The 27,435-nt window shown below is 34.9% G+C and overlaps 2 protein-coding genes across 2 annotated transcripts; both read right to left on the reverse strand.

Annotated features, from left to right (window-relative positions):
* Nucleotides 1–947: 947 nt before the first annotated feature.
* On the reverse strand, nucleotides 948–18,236 carry LOC110928568 (ferredoxin-dependent glutamate synthase, chloroplastic). The gene is made up of 31 exons (XM_022171582.2): nucleotides 17,779–18,236; nucleotides 15,825–16,137; nucleotides 14,828–15,270; nucleotides 13,905–14,036; nucleotides 13,718–13,816; nucleotides 13,271–13,341; nucleotides 12,975–13,071; nucleotides 12,712–12,804; nucleotides 12,389–12,534; nucleotides 12,068–12,227; nucleotides 11,864–11,974; nucleotides 11,553–11,768; nucleotides 10,460–10,617; nucleotides 9,996–10,125; nucleotides 9,835–9,893; nucleotides 9,649–9,754; nucleotides 9,455–9,551; nucleotides 9,258–9,373; nucleotides 7,946–8,143; nucleotides 6,912–7,022; nucleotides 6,244–6,483; nucleotides 5,960–6,154; nucleotides 5,190–5,462; nucleotides 4,469–4,597; nucleotides 4,290–4,388; nucleotides 4,063–4,205; nucleotides 3,318–3,411; nucleotides 1,942–2,180; nucleotides 1,785–1,863; nucleotides 1,560–1,643; nucleotides 948–1,463 (listed from the first exon to the last, which is right to left on the reverse strand). Exons 1-31 carry the CDS (start codon nucleotides 18,037–18,039, stop codon nucleotides 1,302–1,304), a joined length of 4,854 nt encoding a protein of 1,617 aa, XP_022027274.1. The 5' UTR covers nucleotides 18,040–18,236; the 3' UTR covers nucleotides 948–1,301.
* A 1,709-nt stretch (nucleotides 18,237–19,945) lies between these two features.
* On the reverse strand, nucleotides 19,946–20,593 carry LOC110931160. Its single transcript, XM_022174566.1, has 2 exons — nucleotides 20,421–20,593; nucleotides 19,946–20,336 (listed from the first exon to the last, which is right to left on the reverse strand). Exons 1-2 carry the CDS (start codon nucleotides 20,591–20,593, stop codon nucleotides 19,946–19,948), a joined length of 564 nt encoding a protein of 187 aa, XP_022030258.1.
* Between the last annotated feature and the right edge of the window lie 6,842 nt (nucleotides 20,594–27,435).

Here is a 27,435-nt window from a genome sequence, read left to right on the forward strand (position 1 = left end):
AAATATGTGCAATATGTAGTACAAACTATAGTTAGTTTCAAATACTTAACTGGGGTTTACTTATCCCTCATTATGAACGCTAATAGATAACGATCTAGTTTTCTGCAAGTAATTACCCTCAAAATAGAACCTTATGCAACATTCGAAGGGTTCTCCATGAAGATCATTGTGAGAATGTAATGTCTAGAAATTGAGCGAAATGAGTGTGTATTCGATCAAAGTGTTTTCGTAGTTATAACTAGTCTTGCGACGCAACCCCTTGTTTGTTCGTCAAATACGCCTTTTAGCCTACCAGTTAAAGTGCCCCTTTACCATGTGTTTCGTTGCCTAGTTGGTGCTACGGTGGCATGTAGCTCTGTAAAGTCCGAACACTATACAGACCGTCCATGGTAGAAGGTAAGAAGTTGTGAGGGAAGAAGAGAGATAGCACGCGCCCTGTAAGGTTTTTTAGGTTCGTCATTGATTTTATAAGAAAACGAAGTGGCAGTCTGTGGAGGACCGATACAGAAGTGGCAGTCTGTGGAGGACCGATACAATGTTGACGCTCTTCTCTAAGACACAGTAAAGAATAATGAATAATGTTAGATCATACGTAATGGGCGTCAATGAGGGTGCAGGGGATCCGAGCTGGCTCCAGCGTGTTTGTAAGTTTCCTACGTGAAATAATGTTAGATCATACGTAATGGGCGTCAATGAGGGTGCAGGGGATCCGAGCTGGCTCCAGCGTGTTTGTAAGTTTCCTACGTGAATGGGGCGTAAACACCGTGCCAGTGGGGCGTGGGGATCAGGCGTGGTTCCAACCACACACGAAGGGGTGGATTCTTGGCGACGCGGCGACGAGTCCAACATTGTTCCAAACATGGGGGTGGCCATGCCCGAGGCGTGATCCATAACAGATGGTCTTAGTGCTGACCAAGAGATTTAGCATGAAATTTGAGGGATCCATGTGAAAATATAAAATGAGGTATGTGATGTAGCAATACCACATATGCACATACATATACAAGGATTATAGTGCTCCAATCCTTGCACAAAAGTTCATTTATTCAAGTATTTTACCCTAAGAATTTACATTTCTTGCACCATCTCTATGGTCTATACATTTTCACACCTTCAAAGGGGTATGTTTTCAACCAACCAGACTAGACCAAACGAAACATCAACAACTTTTTTCACCATAATCTTCAGACGTCATTACTAACGCCTTTGACCATCACTCGAGTCAAACCTGAATGAATCTACTTGGCCGTGTCAAAAGAATCGTTTTCAACTAAACATGGAGATGCAGAAACTGGTGGGTTTTATGTAGATTGCACGGTCACCTGCCCGGCTGCCGTTGGTTCATATTCAGCACAAGCCTCGGGTGTGTCTTCCTCACTAGGTGGCACCAACTGCCAAAATAGAGGTAAATATTTGTCCCACTCTTTCAAGATACCCGCACCTTTGGTGCTCCCGGTTTTTTCCTACACAAAGTAAAGAATCGTGAGCTTTCAAACTGATTATGTGATATAATCGGATAATCGTTGTAATAACACATGTTGTATGCATTTTGTACTTACAACATGTGCTTCAATAAGGCTCTTCAGCTGCATCTGCCCCACAGGTGCAACCACTCTCTGGATCTTCACAATCTCTTTGTTTATCTGTCACGGTTATATAAAAATAAAAAATCAATTGATTATTTAAAAACTGAAAATATCTGATTTGCTTGTGTCATGCATGACATAACCAAAAATTAGCATAACAAGAAAATATAATAAAAAAATATCATGTATCATATGAACCTTGGGAATGAGGGTATCGTCATCATCAAGAAGATACGCCAAACCTCCGGTCATACCAGCTGCCACATTCCGGCCAACCCTGGAAAATATAATTAAAAAATCAGTACATAAAATCAACAGTAAGGGGTAATTAGGTAATTTTGGATTAGTTACTTACTTTCCGAGGACAACCACACAGCCGCCAGTCATGTACTCACAACAATGATCTCCGGTGCCCTCGACCACCGCTTGAGCAAGCGAATTACGGACCGCAAAGCGTTCCCCAGTTTTGCCTCTAACGAAAAGTTGGCCACCAGTTGCTCCGTACAAACACGTATTTCCAACAATTGCAGCTTCTTCAGGGATAAAACCGGTTTTCTCAACGGGTGTAACAACCAATTCACCACCAGCCATACCCTAACAAGATAACCAACAACTTAAGAATCTACGAAACATTCCAGAATACTAAAGGTGGGACCCATTTACTTATATATGGATCAATTCTGATTATGATTTTTTGAATGGGTAAATTTTAATTACAGTTGGTAAAAAGGAATCCGGCACCAGCCCATTTCCACCCATGTAACAAATTACTCATTTTGCCACATCAAACTTTAAAATAATCCAATAAAAATGGACTTAATTTCACTAGTTGGTTACCACCCGCGCGGCGCGGGTTCGAAATGTAGATAAAAATAAGCAAATCGTGAGAGTTGAAGTTGTTGATGTTTTAGTTAAGGGGCTAAACATGTCATTATTAGAGTTGAGGGGCTAAAGTTGTTTATTATTAAAGTTGAGGAACTAAACATGCTTTATTAAAGGGGCTAAACATGTCACTATTGAAGTTGAGGGGCTAAACATGTCATTATCAAAGTTGAGGGGCTAAACATGTCGTTATTAAAGTTGAGGGGCTAAATTTGTTTATTATTAAATATGAGGGGCTAAAGTTGTTTTGGTTAAGGGGCTAAGCATGTCATTACCAAAGTTAAGGAGCTAAACATGTTATTATTAAAGTTGAAGGGCTAAAGTTGGTTGATGTGTCATGTGACAAAATAGCGTATTTATAGTATAGGGGATGGTTCAAATGAAAACCACTTTTAACGCGAAAACTCGAAAACTAACTAAAAAAAGCCTAAAAAACACACAAAAAAATTTTTTTTTTTTTTTTTCAATTTTTTTAATAAAAATCGCTAGTTTTTATATATAAAAAAAAACTTTTTTTCAAAAAAAAAAAAAAAAAAAAAAAAAAAAATTTGTGTAGTGCACATGTGTAATAATACACATGTGTAGTACACAGACACATGTGCAGTATTACACATGTGCACTACACAAAAAAATTTTTTTTTTTTTTTTTTTTTTGAAAATTTTTTTTTTTTTAATAAAAAAACCTGCGAAAATTTGATTGAAAAAAAAAATTTTTAAAAAAAAAATTTTTTTGCATGTTTTTTTGGCTTTTTTTAATTAGTTTTCGAGTTTTCGCGTTAACTAGTGGTTTTCATTTGAACCTTCCCCTTATAGTATATATAATGAACTTATGCAAATTAGTAATCAAACCTTTCCAACATAATCATTGGCTTCTCCTACTAGTCGTATGTTCATTCCAGGTGTAAGGAAACACCCAAACGATTGTCCCGCACTTCCTTCAAATCTGAAAAAATAGACAACCGATATTCGTATATAAATTATCCATATTACTGCTACCTTATAAGTTTATAAATGCTTTAAATCAAGGATTAGTTTCATATATACCCTTGCAAATTTGAAAATTTTCATATATACCAAAACTAAAAATATCATATACGCCCTTACAAAATAGTTAAAATATCAATATACCCAATTTATTTAAAACAATCTGATAAATAATAATTTTACCCTTACGTTTTTAAATTCTAAGTTTTCATATATAATCTATTAACTTCATATCTTTATATAACACATTTTGAGCTTAAATTTATTTTTACCCATTTTTATTTTTATTTCTTTATTTATTTTTTTTTAATCTTTTTCCCAAAACAACAGTATTCTCCATATATAACATTTAAGCTAAATAAATTAAGCTAGTAATGAGTAAATATAATATTTGAAGTTCAAGGTCATATATGAGATTTCAAAGTTTTAGAATAATAAGGGCAAAATTGTCTTTTATTAAATTGTTTTTAACAAATTGGGTATATATGATATTTCAACTACGCTGTAAGGGTATATAGATATTTATAATTTTGCATGGGTATATATGATAATTTGCAAGTTTGCCGGGGTATGAGATTGCCCCAATCAAAAGAAGCGAGAAGTGTCTTACCTTATGTTTAGCTGCCCAGCAAAACCAGTGTCTCCGTACTTCTTTGCAACAGCACCTGCTACCCGGCCACAAACAGCGCGATCCACATTGTATATCTTGAATGTTTTATTCACCACTTTCTCATTTTCAATCGCATCTGATATCTGTAAAAAAAGTAATTTATTATACATGTTTAGGTTGACCCGAAACGCTTTTTGTACAAACATTTTGCCACTTCTAAGAATTACCTCTATGTCAGAAAGTATAATGTCATCGAGAACAGGACCGTTACTATGAGAATCCTGCTTCCTAATAGTTGTGCTGGTCCATTTCGGGATCCCGACATTCTGAAAAATAAAAATATATGTATAAAACTGTCACAAATGCAAATATAAAAAAAAAACAAAAAGAATTCATAGGTTCATACCGAAAGGACATAGCTAAGATCAAGATGCTGAGTTTTAACTAATGAAATGTCTCGAGGTCTTAATAATTCTGTGTGTCCGATAATGTCATCAAGCTTTTCATACCCCAGTTGAGCCAACGTGCTTCTAACCTGTACATAAAATAGTTTTCATTTAGTTTTTTATCTACAAATTTATAATATTAATAATTAATAATAATAATAATAAATAATAATAATTTTTATCTAGCACAACAATACAATGTAAATAATTGTTTATTATAGAAAACCACATCAATATAATTTATGGGTGCTTGGATATGAAAGTTAAATCTAATCCTCTAATCCGACCAGAACCCGTAATAATCATTATTTAATTGTTTTCCATTATTTAATAATCCGCTTTGAATAATTAATTCATAACAACTGCAACAAAATTGATTATTCAAAGGTAAAAATATGTATCGACTGCTTTTAACATAATTTAAAAAAAAAATCTTTCCAATTTAAAGGCATCTCTCTTTTCCTCAAAAGTTTATAATTTTTGAATATTTTTATGTATAATAGCCTTAATGATCAGAGTTTTTCTAACACAAAACATCAGATTATGAGATTATCTCCTTGTATCAATTTCGAACATGAAAAGACATCTTAACGCCATCACACAAACCATTTTATTAGGACTCATTACCTGATTTCCAATATTTAGCATCGTATAAACACCGCCTTAAAAGAAAAAAATTACCTCCTCAGCAACATACAAAAAGTAGTTCACAAGATCACCAGGCACACCAGGAAAACGAGCTCGTAATTCTTCTCGCTGACTGGCAACACCTACTGGACAGTTATTTGTGTGGCAGATACGGGCCATAACACATCCTGTAGCAATCATAGCAATTGAACCAAAACCATATTCATCAGCACCCATTGCAGCAGCCATTAGAACATCAAATCCACTTTTGAAACCACCGTCAACTCTAAGAATAACCCGTTCTCTAAGACCATTTGTAATTAGAGTCTGCAAAGAATGGTTTATACACCATTAAGTTGAGTAACATAACAAAGAATAGCTAATCATATGACTAAATTTGTAAAATAAAATAAAGAGTAAAATGCCATTTTCGTCCCCGAGGTTTGGTCAGTCTTGTGACTTACGCCCAAAGGTTTGTTATTTCGCATCTAGATCCAAAAGGTTTGAAATCTTGCCATTTTCATCCGGCTCGTTAACTCCATCCATTTTTCTCCGTTAAGTCAGGGGTGTTTCGGTCTTTTTCACTTTATGTACAAGCATTTAGCATAATGTACACGTATTCAAAACCCTTTTAAGTTAACAAAAAAAGACGGAAATACCCCTGACTTAACAGAGAAAAATGAATGGAGTTAACGAGCCGGATGAAAATGGCAAGATTTCAAACCTTTTGGATCCAGATGCGGAAAAACAAACCTTTGGACGAAAGTCTCAAAACTGACCAAACCTCAGGGACGAAAATGGCATTTTACTCTAAAATAAAATACCTGATGCGTTTCAGTGAGACCAAGTTCCCAAGGACCACCAGCATGCTTAATCGAACTTATTGGACTCGCACCGGTCCCACCATCGTGCCCTGATATCTGTATGATATCGGCATTACCCTTTGCAACTCCAGAAGCCACAGTGCCAATACCAGCTTCCGCCACAAGCTTGACGGATACTTTAGCCTTAGGATTGATCTGCTCACAGAAAATGGTACGGCGCGTTATTCTCGACTTATATAGATTTATATATTATTAGTGTATGTATCATCAATTATGTTTTTAACCTGATGAAGGTCGAATATCAATTGAGCAAGATCTTCAATGGAGTAAATGTCATGATGTGGAGGTGGAGATATAAGAGGGACTCCAGGTTTCGAATTACGTAATCTTGCGATATATGCGCTGACTTTTTTTCCTGGCAGTTGACCACCTTCACCTGGTTTTGCTCCTTGAGCTATTTTGATTTCTATTTGGTCAGCATTGACCAAAAACGTTGGAGTCACACCGAACCGCCCTGATGCAACCTTGAGATATACAGGTCTTATTAGTCATTTTATTGTTTGATAATACAAGAGAAAAAACTATTAACATTTTCTTGACCTCGTAAATTTTACGCTAAGTGATTCTGTGATGTTAAATAATAAGAACCTGATAATTAGTCGGGTGTTTCAACATGTTAAAAGCAATGTTTTCAGGACCGGACCGGACCTCGAACCGGTCAAATTGGATGTAAGAACCAGGTTATGCCGTAAATATCATAAAAATAAATAGGGTCCAAATGAAAAATATTAATAAAAAACCGGTTCAACCCCTACAAAATCCAGTTTGACCACCAAGTTTTCCGGTCCAACCGGCCGGTTCGACTCAAAATCGGTGTGATAGGGTGAACCGGACCGGTCATACCCCCAGTTCCCGGTCCGGTTGTCAAAACATTGGTTAAAAGTCTTTTTACCTGCTTGATGGCACTTGTAGCAAGATCTCCGTTTTGAAGACCTTTAAGATGTGGCAGTGTAGGAGAGTATCCATCAACAACATCAGAAAGTGGGGTCCAACGAATGGGATCCTGGAATTCATTACTAAATATGTCACAACTTCAAAACATAATGATGAGGTGGAAATTTTGAGTTCAACGACATTAACAAATGGGTCGGTTTCAGTATTGTTTTATTTCAAACAGGTCAATGGCTTATGGGTCAAATATAAAATTTAACTAAAAGGGAAATGGACATATCGGGTTGAAAGAAGCCCAAAGACAAATTTTATGCACACAACCTCTTATATCGTTTTATTTAAAGATTTGGATTATTATTTTTACAATATTTGTTTCTTAGTCTTAATAATGCTAGGGCTGCAAACGAACCGAACTTTCAGCGAACAATTCGTGAACCGTTCGGCGGGAAGTTTGTTTGTGTTCGTTCGTTTAATAAGTGAACGAACATGAGCAAGAAACTTCTTCATTTAGTTAAAAACTAAACGAAGGAACATGAACAGAAGCCGTGTTCGTTCATTTATGTTCGTGAATGTTCGGTAACGTGTTCGTTTGTGTTCGATAGTTCACTAGTGTTCTAAATTTTTATATTTTATATAGGTACTTAACAATTTGGACAAATAAAATATTTAATAAGTATCGGTGTTGTTCATGAACACTTGTTTGTGTTCATGAACGTTCGTTTGCGTTTGGTACCTAAATTTAACAAACAAACACGTTCATCTCCTTAAAGAACGAACACGAACAGAAAATCTCGTCCGGTAAGTGTTCATGAATAGTTCGTGAGCACACATACTTCCTTCGTTCGATTTGTTAGCAACCCTAACTAATGCATTAAGCATTTATTAAAAAAATCAAAATGCACCAAAATGGTGTTTGGATATTGGAAAAAAAAAATATCAGGACTTTTTTTAAAAACGATAAAAAAACTAAAAAAACAATCGAAAAGCAAAAAAAGAAGGATTACTTTTTATAAGAAAAAAAAAGATAATAATTACCTCACCACCTTCTCCAGAATTAGATTTCCCGCCTATCCTATTCATTGCAATGGCAATTGCTTCATGGGTTTCCCTGGAAATAGCCCCTAGAGACATGCCACCTGTACAAAAACGCTCAACGATAGATGCTGCAGATTCCACCTTTCCCACTGGAATTGGAGCTCGATCACTCTTAAATTCAAAAAGATCGCGGATAACCTAGAGGTAAGACCAGATAGAATGAGGTTGCTTACTAAAATCGGTAATAATTGAAAGTTGGTTTCTATTACTTAAAGTTGATGGTTAAAATCGAAAAAAACATATAAAATTACTCAACAAAATATTGGAATAATATGCAAAGGTTACTGCTTAGAAGCTTATGATGATGAACAAATAATAAAGAAAAAAAATTCAGAAAAAAAAGAACATAACAACATTATTTACATATATACAATTTCAAGATGGGGGAATAGTGCCACGCAGCTGCCTGGCACTCCCCCATTGGACCAACATGTTTTTTGTTTTATATTCGTTTTAAAATTACGATTTCGCCCTTCATTAAAAATAAAATTATGTTTTCGCCCCCACTTCAAAATAAAATTACGTTTTTGTCCTTCGCTCAAAATTACGATTTTGCCATCCGTTCAAAATTATGATTTTCTCCCCAGATTACAACTACAATTTTGGCCCCAGTTCAAAATAAATTTTTGCTTTCGCCCAAACTAAAAATGACGATTTCGCATTTTTGCCCCTTTCAAAAATTATTATTTCGCCTTAAGTTTAAAATTATGTTTTTGCCCGGTTCAAAATAAAACTATGCTTTTGCCCCCCTATTCAAAATTACGATTTTGCCATCAGTTCAAAATTTTGAATTTGCCCGAGTTCAAATTAAAAATATAGTTTTGTCCCCAGCTTAAAATAACGATTTTGTCCTTAGTGCAAAGTTATAGTACGATTTTGTCTCCGGTTCAAATTTATAGTATTGCCACCACTTTAACTTTTGGCAAATTATGATTTTACCCAAGTCAACAAATACAACTTTGCCCTCAGTTCAAATTACAGTATTGCTATCGTTTTAGTTTTTTTAGCAAAATTATAAAAGTTTTTTTTATATTAGTTTACTGGATTTAATTTTTTTCCACGTCAAGGAGCTTACTAAAACTCACTCATTAACCCTTACAAGCTACAGTTTTGCCCTGAGCTCTGAACTACGGTCTTGTCATCGTTTTAGTTTTTTTTTCCTAACAAAACAATAATAGTGTTTTTTTAATTGATTGATAATTATTCGGCCATCGCCCCGCAACGCGGGCGGTGGCATTAACTAGTTACTTACATTGATGGGTCGGTTAGCCAAATGCTGCTGGTAAATTGCATATGCACTTTCACGTTTTTCACGAACAGCTTTATGGAGCAGTTTTGACATCTCAGGGTTGTTTCCATGATATTCCCCTTTTTAGTAACACACACAAATGTTAAGTATGCATTTATGAAGATGAACCATAAGAAATACTAAAATGTGTAAATAAATACCTCCGGGTCTCATTTGTATAAATCCATAATTTTCAAGTCTTTTAGCTGTTTCCTCAGAAAAAGCCTTAACCCAAAATGACAAAGTCTCTCTTGCAAGCTGCAATATGAATAGCCAGTTAATATACTTATGAACGGGTTGATTTGGGTATGTTTCATCTTTTACGGCCAAATAGGTTGCATACAATAATTTATACCTCATCAAGAGTCAATCCACCAATATTTGACACACTCCCGGTAAATGCAATATCGACAACTTCTTTTCCCAAACCGTAAATCTCAAAAATTTGTGCACCACAATAACTATATACAAAATTGCAAGATTAGTAAAAAGGTTAAAAGACGCGTAACAAGTAAAACAGCTAGGGAGTGAGAAGATATACCTTGACAGTAATGAAATTCCCATTTTGGATAAAATTTTCATTAAACCAGCATTAATCGCCTGAACATCATAATAATAAATAAAGATGAACTCATGAACTAACATAAAATTCTTGTTCATAGTTGAGTGGTTTATTTAGTAAAAATATTAATAAATGCGGACCTTTTTGAAGTTGTTTTGAGCCTTTTCAATTGTAACCATTTGCATTTTCCCATTCCGCATAAGGTTTAAAGTTTTCTTGCTCAAACGCCATTGTCGACATGTCTCAAATGCCAAGTAAGGGCATACAGCACTACAAACAGGAAATCATAAAAACATAAATATTAATATATCAAATAATGGGTGGGAAGAACATTTTCTGTTTATCTTTTTTGAATATCATATATTATATATAATCAGTATATTAAATACAGCAACGAAGCCTGTTTATTGAATAAAAAGGCAATTGTTCAAGAAAACAATTAGGAGGTTGTAAACATCTAAGTACAGGTTGGATGCCTTTTAAGTTTTTTGACCCGTTACTTTTTAGCTATTTTTATTCAATATTACCCATTATTAATAGAAGATAACCCATATTGACCCATTTTTTTACATTAATGTATGAAAATTTTAACTTTGAAGTATACCTTGCACCATATCCAATCAAAGTAGCAAAGTGATGAGTACTGAAGCATTGAGCAGTGTCGGCAACAATTGAAGCAGACATTCGCAGCCCGTTTTGTATTAAATGCTGGTGGACCGCACCTACAGCAAGAAGTATAGGGACAGCTGGGCGTGTCGCTTCCTGCCAATCACACACACACACAAAAGATCATGAAAATGCACATGTGCCCCTGAATATAACAAAAGTTAACAAATCATATAAACATATTTGAACTGTCAAGATGGGCGAATCTGACACGCATTGAAACAGGTCACTAGTTAATATGGGTCAAAATGGGCCAGCTCGGTCCACAAAACAGTTTTCTATCCATTTCTCTAACAGATTTATATATAACAAATGGGTTCATATCGATTGAAAAACCATTTTGTTATAATAATCAATATCTTTGAACATAAACCATTTATGAGCTTGTATGAATTGAAAATAGACTTGGGTGACTTTCAACTTGTTTTACCTAATACCTAGGGCTGCAAACGAAGCAAACGTTCGGCGAACAGTTCGTGAACCTTTCGACGGGAAGTTCGTTTGTGTTTGTTCGTTTAATAAATGAACGAATAAAAACAACAAATTTTGTTTGTTTAGTTAAATGATGAATAAAATATTTAATAAGTATCAGTGTATTATATTTTCTGTTCATGAACACTTGTTTGTGTTCATTTGCTTTCATTTGTGTTCATGAACATTAGTTTGTGTTCATTTGTGTTCACGAACGTTTATTTGCATTCGTTGCCTAAAATTAACAAACGAACACGAACACGTTCATTTCCTTAACAAACAAACACGAACAGAAAACAACGTTCGAAAGTGTTCGTGAACACATATATTCCTTAATAAACGAATCGTTCGGTTCATTTGCAGCTACTTTTACCCATTCCACTTCTAGCTACTTTTTTTATTTGACCCATTTGAGATAAACTCAATTCAAACCTTCCCATTCAATAAGTAAACGGACTGAAACGACACCCCTCTTAAACATATGCATACATGCAGACACACACACATATATGTGTGTATATATATATGTGTGTATGCATGTATATACAGACGATGCTTACTAGTTCATCAGCTCTGTCAGAGAGAACAAGAAGTTGGCAACCATTTCTAACAGCATCATCAGCAGCTTCACAGATCCTATTCAGTGTTTTCTCCAACGAACCATCAAGCCCCTTTCGTATGTCGAAGAATGTCGGTATAGTTTGAGCTTTCAAAAATGGATCCTTGTATAACGATTCAAGCTCACTTTCATTAAGCACAGGGCTGGACAAAGTCACCTGCCCAGAAAATCGTACCATACGCATAGCATTTAATGTAAATGATAATGAACGAGACAATTTAAAAAAAAAAATTTGCTTAACATTATATTTACCTGAGAGGCATTCTCAGGTCCGACTTCTAATATGTTCCCACGCTTACCAAGATTCACTTCCAGTGACATCACTAATCCTTCTCGAAGTGGATCAATTGCAGGATTTGTGACCTGTCGATAATTTATAATAAATTACGCACACCAATATTACAATATTTATAAAGTGTGGAACAAGATATATGAAAAGAAGATATTTTTAGAAACCTGAGCAAACCGTTGTTTGAAATAATCATAAAGCATATGTGACTTTTGAGATAATACAGCTAACGGAATATCATCTCCCATGCAAAATGTAGGTTCCTTCCCTTCTGAAGCCATGCTTTCAATAACCATTTGAACATCCTCACTAGAGTAACCGAAAGCCCTAATCATATCAAAACAAATTGGTCACAAACAGTTATGTAACATTAGTTTATAACAACCCACATCAACCACTTCATAAATCAATGATAGAAATCATAAATAACGTCTTTAATACGATTATGATGCCAATAATAGTACAGTAATAATTTTAATAATTCTTACTGTTGATGACGCAATATTGTTTCATTCTCCATAGTTGGGGATGAGAGGAAATTTGCAGGCTCCAAAGTTCTCATGTTTTCAGCTATCCACTTTCCATAAGGACTTGATAAAGCAACTCGTTTCTTAACCTCTGTATTCTCATAAACCTGTTCGTATATCAACAAACGTTCACTTAATACATCTTTTTACAAGATAAAACACAACCCAAGTCGACCCATTCAAAAATAGACGGGTTGAAACGGCATCCACTAAATTATAAATGCTAGTAAATAGTTCCAAGTTCCAACTGAGACACAGTTTAAAGGTATGATATTGGTACAAACCTGACCATTGATTAGATCAACAGTTATCATCATCCCTGGACCTAAACGCCCTTTCATTGTAACTTTTGAATCGTCAATTGGTAGAACTCCCACCTACATTGGTATAAGGGGTAAGTAGGTAATTTAACCTCAACCTTAGATTATAAGTTTTGTTGCAGCTTATACGATACCAAAACTAATAACTTTACCCCATAGTTTTTTATTAGATAACAATAGTATAGTAAGTTTTTTCAAATATTAAAAACTGATCACAGAAAACTTACCTCTGATGCAACATAGACAACATTGTCATCAGTCCGCCAATATCTAGCAGGTCGAAGACCATTTCGATCAAGACAAGCTCCAACTGTCTTCCCGTCACTGTACACAAGTTTTTTTGTTTTGAGTTTTATAAAAGAAAAAAAAGTAGACATAGTGAAATTCATGTAGAAAACCATGTTTACCATGGAAAGTGGACCAAATTTATATTCCTAATAGTCATAATCATCTGTTGTATAATGCAGGAGATATGACCTAAATAGGAGTTGTAGTAAACTGTAAACAACTTATTTTTAATTACCTAAATAGGAGTAAAGCGGGGCCATCCCAAGCCTCCATTTGACCCTTGTAATAGTTGTAGAAATCAACAACCTAAAACAATGAAAGGTGTGTGAGTTTACGGCTCAAAGAATAACAAGAAAAAATATAAGCCTTAAAGAAAATAGAATTCGCAACAACCACCTTCCCAAAATTTTAAGATTCTTATTTTGTGTTACTTTGCTTCGGTCTAAACTTAAATCACACAAGTCGAGGATTGCCATTAATCTGGTGATGAGACTCAGTGAAACTTGGTATTTTAGGCATATTTTCAAATTTTGAAACTTTTTAGCCAAACTTTCAAATTTAGCGTATTATAAGAGTATCCTTCGTATGCCTAGAAACAATAATGAAATAAAATATTCTCCTTTGTAGTGGTATTTTCCGTCCAAAAAAACAAAATCCAAAACATGTGTTTCAGCATATATACCTCGGGATATTTGATTGACAAAGTTGGATGATTTTTGTATGCCTCAGGAACAAGAATCATCATAGATTCCTCAGGAGTACGGCCACTTCGTATGAACAACTAGGAATAGTTACAAATAAAAAAATTCTTAATCAGTTAAATAATAATTAATAAAATAAAAATGAATAAAAAGCATGGAATGCCTTACTTCTGCTGCACTGTCAAGATTTGCTGAGTCAGATCCCCGGGGATTTCCAAAAGGACGAATTTCATTTTCGCGACCCCGCCATACAGGTGACTTCATCGAATTTTCTCGAGATTGCATCCAGTTTAGGTTTCCCTGCATTAAGTTTTACAATAAAATAATAAAAACTTGGATCTCATGGTATTTTTCATGCATAAAACCTCCTAGTAAAATTAGGTTATTAAAAATAAAGTAATTTATTAATAGTATTTGACAAACTAACTAGATATGAAGTGTTTCCGGTCAATTCAACCTGACCAGTACAAATAAATTACAAGTTTTGACCCGAACCTATGTTTGCTAATGAATGTTTTTATTCAAGTTATATTTTCATTTCTAACAGGTTAAACATGTAAAAAAAACAAAATAAAAGATAGCTAAAACAAAACGAGTCAAATCGGTTGAACAGGTAACCCATAGTGTATCTTTAATACATAAAACCTCCTAATCATTTTTATTCAAAGATGAGATTTTCATTCGAATAATTCAATATTTATAAATTATAATCATATGTGACAAACTCATTATTTATATAAGAGTAAAGTACACGGATGGTCCCTGTGGTTAACCAAACTTTTGGATCTGTCCCTAGTTTTTCAAAAGTACACGCATGGCCCTTGTGGTTTGCACTTTCTAACACATTTAGTCCCCAACGTTTAGTGACTAAATGCGTTACAAAGTGCATACCACAGGGACCATCCGTGTACTTTTGGCAAAAGTTAGGGACTAAATGTGTTACAAAGTGCAAACCACAGGGACCATACATGTACTTTAAAAAAGCTAGGGACTAAATCCAAAATTCCGGTTAACCACAAGGACCATCCGTGTACTTTACTCTTTATATAACATGCGAAAAAATTGCAAAAGAAAGTTCAGTGTATTCTAACCTGTATGGTATTAATCTCCCCGTTATGACCTAATAGCCTCATTGGTTGAGCAAGTGGCCACCGAGGACTCGTGTTTGTACTGTATCTCCGGTGGTAAATTGCAAAAGACGATTTATAATCTTCACTTTGGAGATCATAGTAAAATTTTCCAAGAACCTCAGACCGAAGCATGCCTTTGTAAACTATGGTTCGATTTGATAAGGAACAGAAATAAAGTTCATTTCCCCATGTTTCCGAACTAGCCTTTTTTTCAATCAATTTACGGCATATGTAAAATTCCCGTTCAATATCATCAATATCGTCTTCTTTGTTGATTTTAACGAAAACTTGTTGTATGTTTGGCATTGTTTCTCTTGCGTAGAAACCAACAATAGGCGTATTGATGGGTACAGACCTCCATGCAAGCACCTCAAGACCCTCTTGTTTGAAGATACTTTCAATAACTATATAAACATCATCAAAAGAAAAAAAAAAATCATTTACATGTTGTGAATGATAAACCATTACAATATTTGGGCAAGCTGTCTTTCAATAACTAACGAGAGTAAAATGCCATTTTCGTCCCTGAGGCTTGGCCAGTCTTGCGACTTTCATCCAAAGGTTTGTTTTCCGCATCTGGATACAAAAGATTTGAAATCTTGCCATTTCATCCGGCTCGTTAACTCCATCCATTTTTCTCCGTTAAGTCATTGGTATTTTGCGTCTTTTTTGCTAACTTAAAGGGCAATTCGGTCTTTTCACTTTATGTAAAAAGACCGAATACCCCTGAAAAAGACCAAATCGCCCTTTAAGTTAACAAAAAAGACAGAAATACTCATGACTTAACGGAGAAAAATGGATGGAGTTAACGAGCCGGATGAAAATGGCAAGATTTCAAACCTTTTGGATCCAGATGTCGAAAAACAACCCTTTGGACGAAAGTCGCAAAACTGGCCGAACCTCGGGGACGAAAATGGCATTTTACTTAACTAACAATTACAAGAATACGATAACTAACCAGATTTGGCTTGTTCCATAAGTTTTTCATCTTGTGGAAGAAATACCATTCCCACCCCTGTATGCAATTGATCAAAGGGAGCAATCCCCTCCTTTGCAGCCCAGTTGTTGAAAAATTCCCATGGAATTGAAGTCATCACACCCGACCCATCACCCGAATCGTTATCGGCCCCACACCCACCCCTATGTTCCATACATCCAAGAGCTGTAAGTGCATCTTGAACTATCTGGTGAGACCCTTTGTTGTCCAAATTAGCGATAAACCCAACCCCACATGCCCCTCTTTCGGCTAATATGTCTTTCAAATTTGCAACCTAAAAAAGTCAAATCACATTGGTCAACAAATCATTAAAAGATAAGTAAACCATAATGAAAATGTTATAAAACTGCATTTCCAGTGGATTGAAGGTGTATTTGGCAATAGTAGGTGGACTTGTGAGTTATTTATAAGTGTTTGGTAAAAGTAACTGTAACTAAAAGTGTAAAATGACATAAAAGGGCATACACAACATTTTCTACTAGGTACCTGATTATGGTGAGAGGATATTTACGTAATTTTATTTTCACAAGCTCGAAGCCTTTTTTAAAGCTATTTTGAGTAGTTTGTTTTTTCAAAATAAAAGGCCAAAGCTCTATCATCCAAACAGTTACTTTTTTTTCAATAAGAAGTTAGTTTTAAAAGAATAAAAACTTAGAACCTATGTGCCAAACAAACCCTTTAAATTACACATAGTTGTTAAAAGCCATCGCCTCTTGCGCCTAGGCCCATTTTTAGGCGAGGCGAGGCAGTTGCGTTTTAAGTCGAGGAATTTGCGCTTTAATTCTCCAGGTGATGGTTCGGGCGCACATTCCAGCGAGATTCCTAGATTCCGGATAGTTTCCGGCCAAATTCTCTAAATTCCGACAAGATTCTAGCCAAATTTCTACTTTTATCTAAGGAAAACTACTTTTCTACACTAATACACTAAATTAGAACTTTTGGTTCTAAGTAGATGATATATAGTTAGTTCTATATAATAGCTTTTGTTTATTTTATTTGAAGAATAGTATTCTTTTTCTAATACATAATATATTTTAAATTTTTTTCATTATGCGCTTAATTTTTCTCAGGCCCTCGCTTTTTTTGCGCTTTGCGCCTAGGCACCAGGCAAGGCCTATGTGCCTTGAGTGTGCTTAGCGCCTTTAATAACTATAAATTACAGTTCATAAAAAATGCTAAGTTTTTTAAATTGTCAACAAACAGATAAACTGATGTATGTATGGAGACTTGGGACCACAAGGGTTTGTGCAGATTAAGTGTCATCATCAAGTTCAAGACAACTTGATCATATGCACTGGTAAGTTAGCCCTTACATTTTGGGACTTATTATCAGGCATGTGAATATACAAGTCCACATTATCCAATTAAATAATAAAAAAGCTGATGAACATGAGTCACATGTGTAATTTGACTATAAAGTGTAATCCCCTCTCACCCAAAAAAACTTTTTTGCATATTAGTCAGTCAATCATAATAACTTAAACAACTTATCTACTTATTCAGTTTTTCATAAGCAGATAAGCACACTTTTGAGTGTCTGGATGCTTATCTACACATTTTATTGTGGAATAAGCCGTTTCCAATGCCAATTCATCGAAACAGACAGTAGACATTTTCACTACCAATTGATCATCACTCAGCTTGCTATTTACACATCTATACCTACTAAACAAACAAGCAACCGACTAACCGGTTCGTATTTCATTTCTTATTTTAAAAATTATTTCAATTCACATCTTATCTCAAAATATCGATTCATAATTCCTAAACCTTCGTTGCTAACTAATTACTAACTATTTACCAACAATTAAATCATTGAAACAGCATTTTCAGATACTCAAACTAGTCAACTATCAATAAAAAAATCAATAAAAATTATTAAAAAATTATAAAAAATAAAAAAACAAAATCAGACCTTAGGTTTTGAATCATCTGACTGTTTTGACTCAACACGATCAAAATCAAGCACCGATTTGATCGAATTCGACCAAAACCTATCCTTCTGTAACCTTCCAAAACCCTTGGAAGCAGCCGCACCAGCACCGATCAACCTCCGATTACTCCGTTTCGCGCCAAAATTAACAAAATCGGTAAACAAAATGTCACGTTTGGAGGCGAAAACAGAGGTAGGTTTCAAGCAGCAGCCATTAACATGAGCAACAGACTGAAGAGACATACTAATAATATCAGATTCAGATTCAAACAAACAGGAAGAAGAAGAAGAACATGTAGGTAGGTCTACAGAGTGAAGAAGAAGATGATGAGAGAGAGAGAGAGAGAGTGATGAGAGAGAGAGTAAAGGGGGAAAATGAATTGTGTGGAGAATGAAGGATGTGAAGAGAAGATAGATAAAATGGAAATTTGGGGAAATTGGGAGCCACTGAAACGAAATGAAGCTCTATCTATCGATCTTTAGCAAAAAAAACCACACTTTGTGGTGTTTGGTTTTTATGGTGAGTGTGATGTTTGATTTTCATGTATTTTTATTTGCAGGGTGGACATTTATTTATTTCTTTAATATTTAATATGACCTTATGTTTACACCAAAGGACGTCATCATAATATATATATTCTTTTTTAATATGGAAAGTTGGAGAGAATATCATGATTATTTTAATATTCGTTCGTCCATAATAAGTGTAACATATATGAGTTATGACCATTGATTGATTGATTATTGATGTGATCTTTTATGCAGTTTTTTTAGACTTTGACTACTCGGTCAGATTGGGAACTAGAGGTTTGGTTAGTTCGGGTCAAGGTATTGGACTGGAATAACATTGAACCGGTGACCTGGCGATTGGACTGAGAAACCGGCTGATCGAACCAGTTTTTAAAGGGCTGGACTGTTTTTTTATATATTTTTCATATTTAACCCTACTAATTCTTATAATATTTACACGTTTTTTGGTTCTTATGTACGGTCCTACCGATCCGACTGGTTAGACCCGTGAACCGGTAAGGAGACCGGTTCGACGTCTGATCTGGTTCTCAAAACATTGCTTTTATGTCTGGACTTTGTTTGTGGAATAGGACTGATCGGTCGGAGTGGAAACTGTCGACACAAGTAGTATGGCTAAGTGTGTTTTTGGGTTGTTGATTATGGCGTCAACTAACTGAAGTGGGTCGATCCTAGTTACTAATTCAACATTAAGGAGTGGGAATCTATTGAGTTTAGGAACCAACTATGCAAATATTGTGTCAAGATTCTCACCTTGCTAACCAGCCTTGCATACATTATCTTTTTTTTTTCTTTATATGACTAGAATGTAAGTTGGTCTATTTTGATTGAATGGAATTCATTTCCTTGAATGACAACAAATGTAATTAAAAGGAAGAAATGTTGATACGTAAATTAAGTTAACATTTATTGACATTGTTGTTACTTTTTTTAATAGCAAATTTGGATCAGTAACGGATCACTGAAGTATCATCGTGTCACCAGCGAAACAATCCGATCATATCCATCTCCACTAGGTTATAACGCATATACACTAATTCAAGAGGAAACTCAATAAATCTGAGGAAACCCTCTTGTGGGAATTGAAACCAAGACTTGGTGGTTCTTAAGCATTATCCCACCCCTCAAAATGCCACTAGACTATAATGTCATGGACCTAGTAGCGGACCCATGATTTTTTTTTCAATGGGGTCCATTTTTTCGGTGTTCAAAATTTTCATAACAAAACGTTAAAATTTTCGGACCGGTCATCGTTCGGGTCGGATCAGAGCGAGGTTTGAACTAGATTTTAAAAAAAAAACAAGCTTTACAAGGACTGAACTCATGACCTCTTGTTGTTAGGGCATGTGTAGTCATAAAGCCCTCAAAGGGGCGTTATGCGCCATGTGGCATGCCACGTCAGCAAGGGGCTTTATTGGGCTTTATGCAATTTGAGGCCGTAGTCATAAAGCCCCTGTGTAATCATTACTCAATTAATTTAATTTTCAATTTTTTAAATAATTTATAAGTTTTATAAAATAAAAAAACATTTCATTAAATAAAAAACACTACATTAAAATTAAAAAAAAGTTACACTAAAAAAAATTACACCTAAAAAATAAATTACACCTAAAAAATAAATTTATTCTTCGGTGTCATCTTCGTTCTCTCCTTCTTCCTCTTCGTTTTCTCCAGCATCTAAACCTACGTCTTCAAAGTTCCCGTCTTCGAATTCCTCAACCACTTCTTCCTCGGAATCTTCGTCGTGATCATTGTTTAATCGAATTGGGCGAATCGCCCAAGCATGCTCAACCAAATCCGCCTTCAACGTGTTATGTATTTCTCTAGATCGCAGTAGTTGAGCATTTGCGAGTCTCTCTTCCGTTGTCGCTTGGGGTAGTTCGACCAAATCTTCGGGAATATAGTTTTGGCATATCGCTTTTCCATCATCCTCAATGATCATATTATGCAAAATGATGCAAGCATACATGGCCATTCGTATTTTATCCTTATGCCACATGCGACAAGGATTTCTGATAAAATGCCATCGTTGCTGTAGAACCCCAAAACACCTCTCGATGTCCTTTCTCGAAGACTCTTGTAATTTTTTAAAATACTTTCTTTTTTCATCGAAAGTTTCAGAAAACGTTTTAACAATAATCGAATACTCAGGGTAGATACCATCGGCCAAGTAGTAGCCATGCTCGTAATCGTTCCCGTTTGCATGGAAACCGGCCTTTGGTATAGTTCCAGAAATGTAGCCCTCGATTAATGGTGAAGCCTCTAACATATTAATATCGTTAAAGCACCCGGCTACACCAAAGAAGGCCGACCAAACCCAAAGGTCGTATGACGCAACACCTTGTAATACCAAAGTTGGCCCTTTTTGATCACCCCGTGTATGTTGACCTCGCCATGCGGTTGGACAATTATACCAACGCCATTGACGACAATCCAAACTACCAATCATGCCGGGTATTCCATGCTTTTCTAGATGCACCTCATATATTTTTTGAAGGTCGTTCCAAGTGGGGTTTCTCAAATAACGTTTTCCATATAACTGGCATATTCCTAAAATATAATTTAATATACAAAAGTTTTACTAATAAGTTACGAAAAAATAAATATATAAAAGTAAATAAATAAAAGACAATAAAAAATTACCATAGCAAAAATGTTCCAAATCTAGATGCACCTCATATATTTTTTGAAGGTCGCGCCCCACTACGTATTGCCTTAAAGAAGAAGATTTACCACTACACCAGCTTTCTATGGTATCCACCTAATTGTATTTATGAGGTTCTTATAAAATTTAATATACCAAATCTGCTATTTTTTTTAAAAAAACATTGGGGTCCGGGACCCCGACCCGTTCAATGTGAGTCCGCCCCTGCATGGACCATTGTTGTTACTTTTATTTTTAACAGCAACACCTAGAATTTATTAGGATAATTTTTTAAGACAAGGTTAGAGCCCACAACCTTTTAACTATGAGACACACCTCTTGCCAATAGGATGGAAGTCCAAACCGCACCCAAATATTGTTAAATGGGTTAGATGCTGGGAAGACGTTACGCAAAGAAAATGAGGGATACATGACATAATCAATGTAAAAATTTTAACTGCGACATTCTCCTATATCAAACAGCATTTAATAGTGATATACACGAATATATGGTGATAAATGATGTATCATTTTGATTTTTGTCAGTATTAATGAGAGCTAGACTTAGGTGATTATAGAGTGAATATAAGAGTGCACTTCAACTATATAGACAGGAATCTGTTCTAACATTGAATATGTGGCTGATTGTTATCTATTTATAGAGTGAATATATCTATTAAAGTTTTGTATGAAATTTAAATTTAAGGAGTTTTTTAATCGAATATAAAAAAAAAATACAACTAGATTAAATTTATTTGTTAATTATTAGCATAACTAGGTTACAACCCCGTGTATTACACGGGTTGAATAAATATAATTTTATATACTAAGTTACATCTTTAAAAAAACTCGTGTATTGCACGATTTAAATAAACACATGTCTATAGTGGCGGACCTAGCCCATTAATTTAGGGGTATCCCAAAAATAATTTTTTATCGAGCAATCATACATTAATAAAAAAAGAAATTATGTTGGGGTTTGGGCTATGTTTATCAATTGGGCGTCTTTCAGTTATATTATACTTAATTTGTGTTTAATTATTATACAAGTTTGGTTTTGTAAAAGGTTTGTGCTTATAAAAATTTGGAATTTTAACAAATTAAAGTATCCTATTTTGTAGAGGTATCCCCGTATTTGTTAAAGGGTATCTTTTATATAAAATCGAAAAAATTACACTACGAAAACGGGGTTGAGCCGTAGCCCGTGATACCCCTCATTATATTACAATTCCGCCACTGCATGTCTACATGAATAATGTAATCTATTAACACATTTAGTCATCAAGATGTGTTTTCTAACAAAATGAACTTTGAGATACTATTTATTTATTGTTGCATCTCACTTTATTTTTTATTAGGTTAGAGAGTTGTGTATTACATGGTTTATAACATTTTACTTTATTTTTTTATTATTAGGTTAGAAACTTACGTATTACCTTGTCACACCCCAACCGATGGCGAAAACATCGGGATGAGACGAACAAATTGCTCAAAACAACATAACACTATTGTGACAATATGATTTAGATTCATTTCATAAATATCAAATGGAATACATTGTTTTCAAGTACATCATAAACCAAACATAATAAAATACTATGTTAAAATGGGTTTCTAGTTCCATCCTAGCTTGATTTCTTTATTTATTGAACATCAACCTGCAATATGTATTAAAATAAAATCAACAAAAGCATGTTGGCGAGTATACAAGTTTTCATACATAGCATAATACGTGTTTAAAATGTTGCTCATATCCAAATGTGAAATACAATATCATATTGACAGTATATACTCGAAACGATGTTACTCTACGTCTCCAAACCAAAGTTTAACGCAATTAAAGTGTCCAACCCAAAAGTGTACGGGTGGTTTTAACATAGTTTAACCTAACAATACTCGTTAATATAACGAGAGGGGCGTTTCTCAACCTATAGCGCTACCATTGTTAGGGGAGGCTTGTACGAAGTTAATGAACACATAATCATGAGTGTTTACAGTAGCATAACATGTCTAACATGATTAAAATGTATCACATAGAGTATGGATAGAGTGTGCATAAATGTTTGATGTGATTGTGTTGTTTGATATAGAATACATATTGCACCCAAAAGTGTGAAACGAAAATGGGTCATGTATACTCACCTTGATTGCGTTGCGTTTTCTTGGAAAGTAAGGAGTGATCGAGTTGGATCCACACTGGTGGCAACAAGCACAAGAGATTGCAAGAAATTACCCTATTATGTTTGGGAATTCGTTAATTAATGTTGGGAAAAAGATTAACATAATAATGATCTAAGTATTTACTGGTTTTTATGTACTGATACAACAATTTATGTTTAATAATTGAATTATTAATAACTAACATTGAAATATCCTAATTTAATAGTAATAACAATAATGATAAATGGGTTTACTTAAAAAAAGTAATATTATTAATAATATCAATAATACCGAATAATTATATATATATATATATATATATATATATATTCTATTTTATAAATTCTGAATTTTATAAATCTTATACTTTGATAATAACTGATTTTGTTATTTAAATAATTAGCCAACAATGATATAAATTTCTAATATTAATGATATTATCAACAATAACAATATTAATTTCCTATGATAGTTACAATGATAATAATATTAATAATACTTCTGATATATATAATAACAATAATAATAATTCTGTTTTAGAAATAATAATAATTTTATATCAGTTAATTATTAACTTTGGCAGTAATATTTCTAATTTATGTAAATTGGTAGAAATAATGGATCTGATAAATATTTTTATAACCGTATATGCTACTATCAGTAATTTGTATTAACAATATATATATATATATATATATATATATATATATATATATATATAATGCTGAAATATTACTGGTTTTATGTGTACTAATACTATTAACAGAAATTTGATTTATTTAACATATATATATACTTCTACTTATGATAATAATAATATTAATAATAATAACATTTGTAATAATAATAACAGTAAAAAAAAATAACGATTGTTATGTATACAACCGAAAAGAAACAGAATATATAGAGAAAAGAAAACGAAGACGAAACGGATTGGTTGTACCGGATTTAGTCGTCCTCTCCGGCGAGTCTTCCGGCAACGGCTCAGTTTCTTCTCCGGCGAATGTGCAGTGGTCTGAACGAATTGGTTGCAGGTTGTTTCCGGCGAGAGAATGAGAAGGGTAGAATGGTGGTGGGTTTCGGAGGTGTTTGTGGTGTCGGAATAATGAAGGAGGCTTCGGTTTATATAGGCGGTTACGAGGTCACGTAAAAACGGAAACGAGATCACGATTTGACCACTTAATTGGCAATTAACGATAAAAAGGAAGTGATTGGGAATTGATTAAGATTTCCGAAATTAGTTCATTCAAAAAAAGTCAACAGGTTATTGTTGTTTTCGTTTTGGCGGTTAGCATTTGAAAAGGAAAGGCCGTAATCAAAGGATAAAGTTAATGTGTTTCCTGATTTGTTTGGATGTGGCATGCCCGGCCGAGTGGTTAGTGTGTTGTTTGTTAAGGTCAAGGTCTCGAGTTCGAAACCAGCTTGGAGCCGGTTCTCACCCAGGAGAACCCCCCTTTTCTTCCTTTTTGTCCGAATTTTACACTTTAGCCCCTGTAGTTTATGATTGTACTTAACGGGCCTAACTGGCTTTTCTGACCCGGTTATTGTTTCCCCTTTATAAGGGATAACCAAGTTAACCCAACTTGGTTATTTGTCCTTTTCCTTACAAACTAACCTGGTTAGTTTACTAACCCTTTTATTTTTAGTGTTTATTTAATTAATTAATTACAATGTTAATCAATTTATTTAAAATAATTTATTTACTTAAAATATTAATTTATTTTAAATTATTAGTTTATTTATTAAATAATAATATGTATATCAAAATTATTTGATTTATCCCAAAGACTTGGGTATTTTACCGAATTATCGTACGAATTCCCGATTTTGTCTGGTTTAGGGTAATCTCTTGCTAGTACTTGTTTCGAGAGCCAAGATTAGAATATCTTTCCACTGTTTTTACGTGTTCGACATAGTTTAACGTGTTTTAACATGTCATAACATAGTATCAAAACAAGCATATGATCAAAACGATGCACTTTTTCATTATGATCCAAGTCTCGAAATATAAGATAGGGTAAAACGAGAGTACAAATGACTGCAATTGGAAAGTACAACTGATAAAGCTATAAATAGAAAATTTAAAAATACGGAACGTTACAGTCTCCCCTGCTTTAGGAGATTTCGTCCTCGAAATCAAGATGAAAGACCAAAAGAAAAGAAACGATGCAATAGTTATGATGGTTGAAGAACAACGCTGATCGTGACGATTCTATCATTAGGTGTTGGCATCTTGAGCTTGGTTGGCATTGAGGGCTGGAGTTTTTGGGGCTGGTTGTCGTTCTTGGTTCCATAAGGGACAGTGGGGGCGAAGGTGTGTTGTGTCTCCACACTTGAAACACGCGCGAACTATGTTGCCTGACTCCGAGTTTTGAAATTTTCGTTTTCTACCCTCGTTGCCATTCGTTGGGGCTTCAAGGTCAATGGTAACCTGGTTGGCTACCCGAGTGGTTGTTGCGACTTGCTTATCACGAACGCGATTATCGTTCAAACTAGCAGCGAGTCGATAAATGGCCTCGATGTTGTCGAGCTGGGCTGCTTTGATAATGTCTCTCATGACAGGGGGTAATCCACGGATATACTTCTTGATCATCCTATCAACGGTGAGGACTAGGTGAGGTACAACAAAGCTCAGCTGCTTGAAATGAATGGTATACGCGAGATTATCGTCTCCAACTTGCTTGAGGGACCAAAACTCTTCCTCAAGCTTCTGTTGTTCATGACGGGGGCAGAATTCCTCCATCATGAGCTGTTTCAATTCCTCCCATGACAATGCATATGCCAGCTCGTTTAAACGAATGTTCCTTTCATTCGTCCACCACTCTAGGGCTCTTGCTTGAAAGACACCGGTAGCACTACGTGTCTTGAGCTCATCAGGGCATTCACTATTGATGAAGGTGACCTCTATGCTGTCGAACCATTCAAACATAACGGTCACACCCTCTTGGCCAGTGAAGGGTTTTGGGTGGCAGGAGGCAAAATGCTTGTAGTTAAAGGCAATAGTCTTAGGTTGGGCAACTTTGGAGTCAATGGAAGAGTTTGGGGTGTTGGAAGCTTGGATCTCAGTCACAACCTTGGGGATAAGACGAGCGAACTGCTTGGCCATAAATGCCATCATCTTCTTTTGTGAGCTAACCCTTGACCTTCTGGACGAGTTGGAAAGTTGACGAGATGAAGACATCTACGAATTCAAAATGAGGGTGAGACTTGATCATAATGTTTAAAAGAATTTGTTTTTATAAATGCAACATGTAGCACATTGTTTCACATTGTTGTTCACATAGAATAAAATGAATGAAATGTCATAGATTTTCACATAGTGTAACATGTATAATAAAAGCATAATAACTTTAATTTGTTCACCAAGGAGTATCATTAATTGTTTTAGATTGCGACAATAGTGTAAATTGTGACTTCCTAGATTGAAATGAATATAACGCTCAATGTAAAATCACATAGAAATTGAGATAACATAAAGAGATTTAACATAAAACACGGATTGTCACGGAACGTAACATATGACACTTCCAAAGTGAATCGAAGTCCTTTTCGAATTAAGGAAACGTGCTTTGGCCTAATTGACAAATACTCTCATCGAGGAGCGACTAACGATATTTGTCCTTCCAGTTACTACACATCCTTAATCGATTGGGAAATCGAAACTTTGGCGAGAGCGAAAATCGAGGAGTGGGACTAGTTAAACAAGGTGCGAGTTTCACCTCTAACTTGATAACATCGTACCCTAATGTGGTTGGTACTTATCATAAGATAAGGGTCCACTGGAATATGAAATGGAAAACTCCCAACAAGGTTTGGATATCACTCTTAGCTTGAGGGTAGATTTCGTGCAAAAATCAAAGTATAGCTGAGTGAAAATCGTCACCAAGTGTGGGAATCACCCCTATCTTGATGAGTCTTTTCAATTGTGTTGTGAGAGTGTCTTCAAAGCCTCCAAGTGTCTATTGTGTTAGCCTTAGGAAAGGCATGTATATTAAGAGTCCAAAAGAAAGTAGAGGGAAGCAAAGAAGATAGAAAGGAAGTTGTTTTAAGCAACACATAGTGAATAAGCTCTTAAACTATAGACTAGGCAAGGCATTCCTAATTCCCTATAGTTATGGCTCTGATACCAATCTGGTATCAGAGTACTCCTACTATAGACTAGGGAAAACTAAGGCAATCCTACCTAATTCCCTATAGTTATGGCTCTGATACCAATCTGTCACACCCCAACCGATGGCGGAAACATCGGGATGAGACGAACAAATTGCTCAAAACAACATAACACTATTGTGACAATATGATTTAAA

This window comes from Helianthus annuus, chromosome 1 (genome assembly GCF_002127325.2).
Source record: "Helianthus annuus cultivar XRQ/B chromosome 1, HanXRQr2.0-SUNRISE, whole genome shotgun sequence".
NCBI classification, from domain to species: Eukaryota; Viridiplantae; Streptophyta; class Magnoliopsida; order Asterales; family Asteraceae; genus Helianthus; species Helianthus annuus.

Coding starts and splice junctions, on each gene's coding strand:
- LOC110928568 (XM_022171582.2), bottom strand. CDS start 18,039: ATGTCTCTTCAGTCTGTTGCTCATGTTAATGGCTGCTGCTTGAAACCT. Junction 13,817..13,904: donor ATCTTGACAGTGCAGCAGAA/GTAAGGCATTCC, acceptor AACTATTCCTAG/TTGTTCATACGAAGTGGCCG. Junction 11,769..11,863: donor GACCTGAGAATGCCTCTCAG/GTAAATATAATG, acceptor TTTTCTGGGCAG/GTGACTTTGTCCAGCCCTGT.
- LOC110931160 (XM_022174566.1), bottom strand. CDS start 20,593: ATGTTAGAGGCTTCACCATTAATCGAGGGCTACATTTCTGGAACTATA. Junction 20,337..20,420: donor ACTTTCGATGAAAAAAGAAA/GTATTTTAAAAA, acceptor GCATTTTATCAG/AAATCCTTGTCGCATGTGGC.